We start from the raw sequence: 6,597 nt of genomic DNA on the forward strand, positions 1-6,597 counted from the left end.
TTTTTTTTTTTTTTTTTTTTTTTTTTTTTTTTTTAATTTTGAGGCAGGTGTGCTTTCTTTGGCAGCACATATACTAAAATTTGGGGCAGGCCCTCTTGCTAAGTCACTAAATTTTCCAGGCTGAGTTCAAACTTATGATGTTTCTGCCTCAGCTTGCCAGAGAGCTGTATAAGAGTGCACTGACATAGCTGCCTTAGATTTTACTGCTCCATTGTTACCACACATTTTAGGTGAGAAGTTTCTGGATTAATAATTCTAGAAAGATTAAAAGAAGAGGAAAAGTAAACAACTCTAGTTGAAAAACAGATGACTCTAAAGAAAGAAAAAAGTACAAGTAGGACTAAAAATATCAGTATGCTCATGTTAAAAAGGATAGACAGGAACTGCAATATTTCCACCTGTTTATATTAGAAAACCTTTATAGAAGTGTCTGTTGCTCAGTCAATTTTATTAACGAAGGAATAATTTATACAGGAGGAAGAGGGCAGGGTCATTCTCTCAGTTTACCCATTTGAAATACTGGGGTTATGGATAATAATGATATCATACAAGATGGGGCTTTGATTATTTTAATTTTTATAAAACTTACCTGAGCAATTGCATCCTTGAGTTGATTGTATTTCTCTAAGTCAAAACGTGACTTTTTGGCTCCTTTATGGAAAAATAGTAAGTATTGTCTGTCTCTGGCTTCTGGATAAACATACTCCTATAAGAAAAAAAGAAAGTAAAAAAACTATGAGCCTTTAGCATACTACCCTCATGAAATAAGTATTTACTGTTGATTAGACTTGATATATATGCACATTGTACTGTTAAATATTTAACTATTTCTTAAACTTTATATTTTTGTTTTTCAACATGAGCTTTCACTATATTGCCCAGACTGGCCTTGAACTCCTGGGTTAAAGGGATCCTACTGGTGCACTCCATGCTGAGATTCCGCTCCACTTGCTGCAGTCTACTCATTTCTACTGTTAGGTTATATTCTACTGTATGACTATATCACAATTTATCTATCCATTGTACCGGAGATGGGCTATGGAGTTACTTCGCGGTTTGGGCTTTTATGAATAACTCTCAAGAATATTTCTGGACTTGTCTCCTTTGAGCCTGTATCTAGAAGTGGAAATCTCTGCTTACAGAGCATGCATGTATTCAAACTTAAGAAGTGATAGCAAAGAGGTTTCTGAAAGTGGTTGTACCAGCTATACTGTCAGCAAGATACGAGATTTACCGTAGCTCCATATTCTTGCCAATATTTAGTGTTGCAGTTTAAAAATGTCAGCCATTCTAGTGTGTGTGCAGCAGTACTATTCTTTTTTTTTTTTTTTTTTTTTTTTTTTTTTTTTGGTACTGGGTTGGAACTCAGGACTTCACACTTGGGAGGCAGGCACACCACCACTGAGCTAAATACCCAGCTATATTAAAATACAATTCACATATAATTTCCATTTAAAGTATAATATTCTATGGTTAGTAATATAATCTGCAACCATTTACTTAAAACATTTTCATCACTTGAAAAAGAAACCCTGTATATGTTTAACAGTTACTTTTCATCTCACCTAATGCTACTAGTTCTAGGTAACTACTAACTCACCTTCTGTTTGTACAGATTTGCCTATTTTGGACATTTCAATTAAGAGGCCTCTTTCATTTAGCACATTTTCAAGCCTCATTCATTTGTTGCACATAACTGTAACTAATTTTTTTATTGCCAAATAATATTCCTTTGAATGGATATACCATATCTTATTCATTCATTCATTCATCAGTTCATAGTGTTTGGTTTCTACTTTTTGGCTATTAAGAATAATGTTGGGCTGGGAATTTAGCTCAGTGGTTCCACCGCCTTTCTCACAAGTGCAAGGACCCAAATTTGATCCCCAGTACAAATAAAAAATGCTGCTATGGAACATTCATGTGCAAGCTTTAGTGTGGACATGATGTTTTTATTTCTTTTGGAGACAAAGAATATTTTCCTGATCATTCATGGGGTTTAGGCCTTTTCATTTCATATATTACTGGCCTTTTGCATATCTTTTTAGAAGTACCATTTAAAATCTCTTGCCATTTTCCTTCTATTGGTGTCTCTTTCTCTTACCAATTTGTAGGATTTATTTATTCTGGATATAGATTCTTTGTTGGATTTACAAGGGGGAATCAAAATATATGGTGAATATTAAGAAATTTTATTATAGTAAAAGACACATTGGCATTAATCCCTCTCAAACTACTCCCAGGTACCAGGTATCAAACTCAGGACCTTGCCAGGCAGGCACAGCGCCACTGAGCTATGTCCCTGGCCCCTTTCCTTCACTTTGAGCACCCTCACTCTTTCATGCCAGTTTTTGAAGCAGTTCTGGAAGTCTTTTTTCATGGATGCATTTAGAAAGTGTGATAAAAAAATATAGTGAATGCTGCTTCCAAGCTCCATCCAATGGAAAGGCAGCTCTGTAAAAACATTGTAGTGAGTCCTCATCCACCTTACTGGATCTGGCACTATGCAACTTCTGACTCTTCCTCTAGGTAAATGTTTTGTATCAATTCTGGACGTGGAGGCAGCCGTGACAGGGCATCTACAGATACTCATGGGAGGGCTTCCAGACCCTCAGGAAGTGCTAAGATGATGGGGTGTATATTTGAAGAGGGGATATTTTGCGGGGGATTAACTGCAACGTCTTTTACTGTAATACAAATAATAAACAATAACTAAACATTCACTATATTTATTTTTTATTATATTGTGTCATCTCTCCCTCTTTCTCTTTTTTTTTGCATTCCTGATGATTGAACCCAGGCTCTTCCTACTCAGCTACATACCCAGCCTTTTTTATTTTTGAGGTGTGGTTTTCTTAAGTAACTAAGTTGCCTAGGTTAGGTGTGAATGTGTGATCCTCCAGCTCAGTCTCTCAGAGATCAGGACTGCAGAAGTGTGCCTCATGCCTGGCTACAAATGTATCCTTTTATCCTGCTCACCTTCTTCATGATGTTCTTAAACACATCAAAGTTAAGTTTTTGATGCAGTCTCACTTTTTATTCTTACCCCTTATGGTTAGTGCTTCTCATTCTGTGTAAGGAGTCATTCTGTATTCCACAGTCATGAAGATATTCCCCCATGTTATCTCCTAGGAGCTTCACTGTGTTTTCATATTTATATCTATAATCTATCATGAATCAATTTTTGCTTATAGTGTAAAGATAGGGCCATCTCATTTTATATGGATATTCAATATCTATAACACCACCGTCCTAACATCACTCACTGAAAAGACCTGCTTTCTTTGGATTGCCATCTTTTAAAAATCAGAAGTCATTTATATTGGGTCTGTTTCTACTCTGTTGCCTATTTGTTTATTTGTCTATTCTTGTGCCACTGTCTTCGCTACTGAAGTGTTAAATTAGAGTAGTAGTCTGGATAGCTCTTGAAGCAAATCTGCTTACTTCAAGAGTTTTTTAGTTTTCATATCCTTTACATTCTGTATCAATTTCAGAAGCAACTTATTCAAATCTCTTTCCTTATCCCTAGACCTACTGAGATTTGACTAGGATCATACTGATTGTAAAAGATCAGTTTGGGTAGAATGGACATTTCTGCAATATTTACTTTTTTAAGTCTGTGAATATAATATATTATTCCACTCACTAAGTCTCCTTTATGTTTTTCTACACAGAGGCTTTGCACATATTTTGTATGATGTATCTCTTACCTCTATGTATTTTAAAAAGTAATTTTAAGGGCTGAGGATGTAGCTCAGTGATAAGAGTGCTTGCCTAGCAGGTGGTAAATCCTAAGTTTGAACCCTAGCACTGGAGAAAAAAAGTCAGGCTTCCTATTCAAGCTGAATAGCTGTGTTTTCACACCATTTCCAGACAATGAAGGGATAACAGAACATCTCGTGTACTTGTGTACTCCAAGAGTACATGCCATTACTGTTGTATATTTTAATTCTTCCTGTACTCTAAATTCTGTAAGAGTTTATAATTATTTTATAATTTAATATCCATTTAGATTCACTTACAGATTTATAATTTTTATTACCTTCATTCCTTCCCTTTTTTTTCACTTTCTGTGATAATCTTCCTTCTGCTCAAAGAACACAGTTTAGTGTTTTATTTAGTATGGATATGATGATGGTGAATTCCCTATTTTTCTGAGAAATGTCTTATTTTATTTTTGTGGTTTTTCTTCCCCCTTTGGTGCTGGGGATTGAATCCATGCATATTAAGCAAACTCTCTATTAATGAGCTACATCCCCAGGCCTCTGTTTCACCTTTATTTTGAAAAGATATTTTTTGCTATGTATACAACTCCAGGCTGAAGGTTATTTTATTTTCATTGCTGAACGTATCACTCCACTGTCTTCTGGCTTTCATCGTTACTGCTGAGAAGTCAGCTTTCAGCCCTCTGAAAACATGCTTTTCTTTCTCCTTTGGCTGCTTTTAAGATTTTTTCATTTGGCTTTGAGTTTTGAAATTTTGCTACTAACGTGTCTAGATGTGGATTTCTTTTCCTTTATATTGGTTGGTATTTGTTAAGAATTCTTAAATCTGTAAAGTGATGTCTTTCATCATTTTGGAAAATTTTCAGCCATTACCTCTTAAAATAATTTCTTTTCAATCGCTCTCTTCTTCTAAGATGCCAATAACATTAAATACCTATCAGGCCTTTTCACTGTATCACCTGTATCTCTTAATCCTTCCTGTATTTTACACCTTTTTGTCTTTCTCTATGTCATATTGGATGGCCCATTGTGCACTATTACATGGTTTTTCTCTAGCAATGATCAGTAGCCTCAATACAGGATGAAGGGATTGATTAATTTCAAATAAAAGCTTTGTAGAGTACATGTGATAGAAAGACAAAGGCAAAGAGACTGTAGGATACTAAGAACAGAATAGCAATCAGTGCAGGGGACTGTAATATTGATTATGCCCAAAGCAGGCTGTAAGGAGTTAACCCCACAACTGGCTTGTTTACAGAAGTGAGGCCGGCTGAAGCTTAGGCAACAAGGTCAGGGTAACTTGCACCCAAATTCCGTTTCCACAACTAAAACGTCCTGACTAGAAGGACAATATTTTAAATACAACCATAAATTTTGCCCATTCTGTTCCTAATTCAAGAATGCTTTGACTCATTTTTATGAGCCTTGTTTACATTAATTTTCCTAGAAACTGCACGTTGCTTGCCTTTAACCTGACTGACAATAAGTCAGTGCCTGGGACTGGCCAGCACCTTTGTTGGTTGCACTGGCATTGGTCATCCTGGAACCCAGATTTTTCTCTCCTAGTTCTGTCTTTTAGTTTTATTTCTCAGGCCTGCATCATACTGGGCAGGGAACTGGAAACTAACTGCAGGATATCTGGTAAATTGGTTTAAGTGAGATAGAAAAGGAAGCAACACAGGAGGTATGTGATGGTGAAAAGTTAAGAGAAAGACATCAGTAGCCTAATGGTCTTAACATCAAAGGAGACAGTGAGTGAATAAAAGTGGGAGAAATAAAAGAAATTATGATCAGAAGTTAGCATACTGATTTATAAGGGAGAAAGTTCTAGAGGGTCCTAAATGGCCACTTCCTAGAGAAGAATATAAATGATTGATGTTGAAATGGAAAAAAAAAACCCAACACTTCAAATAAATGAAGGTACTAAAGGTTAGCTTCCTATTTTTCAATACTGCTTTTAATTACTGCCCCTTAAGAGTCTTCTCTAGACATTTTTTAACCTGATTTTCCTCCTTCTCAAAGAATAATATATTCTGTATATCTATTTATATATTATAAGATCTGTGATGTTTTTTACTCCCCCAAACCCAACTTTCACCCCTCTCAATATCCCTCTTCTTGAAAAGGCCTGGGCTGGATTGTGGGCTGGGTGGTCCACAAGAATTATGCAGTAACTCTGCATTTTCACTGCCAGGCTCCTTTTCCATATAATGGAGACAGGTGCTCGGGTCTCATTGGAATATTGGTAAAATTCAATACTGCACTGGATTTTAATATTTCAAAGAGATGGTTATTTTATAAAGATTCTATTGGGATGTAGTTAAACTGCTAACAAATGCTACAACTCAGTGTGAGTTTAAAAGATGTTAAATCCTATTGAATAGGTATTTTGCTTCACAGTGTTAATTATGGATACTAGTTAGGTAAAGGATATTTAATATAAAAAATAGCCTTCTATTTGGTCAATGTTTTCTGGTTCTAAGTGAATAGTGCCAAATATTTATTGCTGCTGTTTTGTGTAACTTGTCACTTGAGGGAAGCCACAGTCTGGGAATCACGAAGTGGCGCATATAACGAGTTAAGACAGACAAAACATTAAAGATTCTACCACATGATAATGAGAAAAAAGGGATGACCTTGTGTTCACATGAATACCTGCATTATCTTACAGTTGAAGAAAACATTTATAAAACAGAGCTATTTGTAAGCTGTAATTATTCTCCAATATGTTTCTATTTCTATTCTAGATTCAGACTATTTGTAATTTTCAGAAGTAACTACTCAGAAATAAAGTCAGTAGAATACAGTACTTATCCTCACTGAGCCTCAGTTCCTCAGCTATAAAATGGGTATTTATCTATTTGTTGAAGCA

General features: G+C 35.6%; 1 protein-coding gene across 2 annotated transcripts in view; it reads right to left on the reverse strand.

Annotated features, from left to right (window-relative positions):
- Positions 1 to 6,597, reverse strand: part of Mcu (mitochondrial calcium uniporter) — a 156,535-nt gene that overhangs the window by 2,234 nt on the left and 147,704 nt on the right. For both annotated transcript variants that reach the window (XM_010606607.1, XM_010606616.1), the window contains one exon: positions 590 to 706. In XM_010606607.1, coding sequence (XP_010604909.1) covers positions 590 to 706 — 117 coding nt within the window. The remainder of the gene's footprint in view (positions 1 to 589; positions 707 to 6,597) is intronic.

The sequence above is a fragment of the Fukomys damarensis genome, unplaced genomic scaffold (assembly GCF_012274545.1).
Source record: "Fukomys damarensis isolate Sample0158 unplaced genomic scaffold, DMR_v1.0_HiC HiC_scaffold_20, whole genome shotgun sequence".
In the NCBI taxonomy this organism is placed as follows: Eukaryota; Metazoa; Chordata; class Mammalia; order Rodentia; family Bathyergidae; genus Fukomys; species Fukomys damarensis.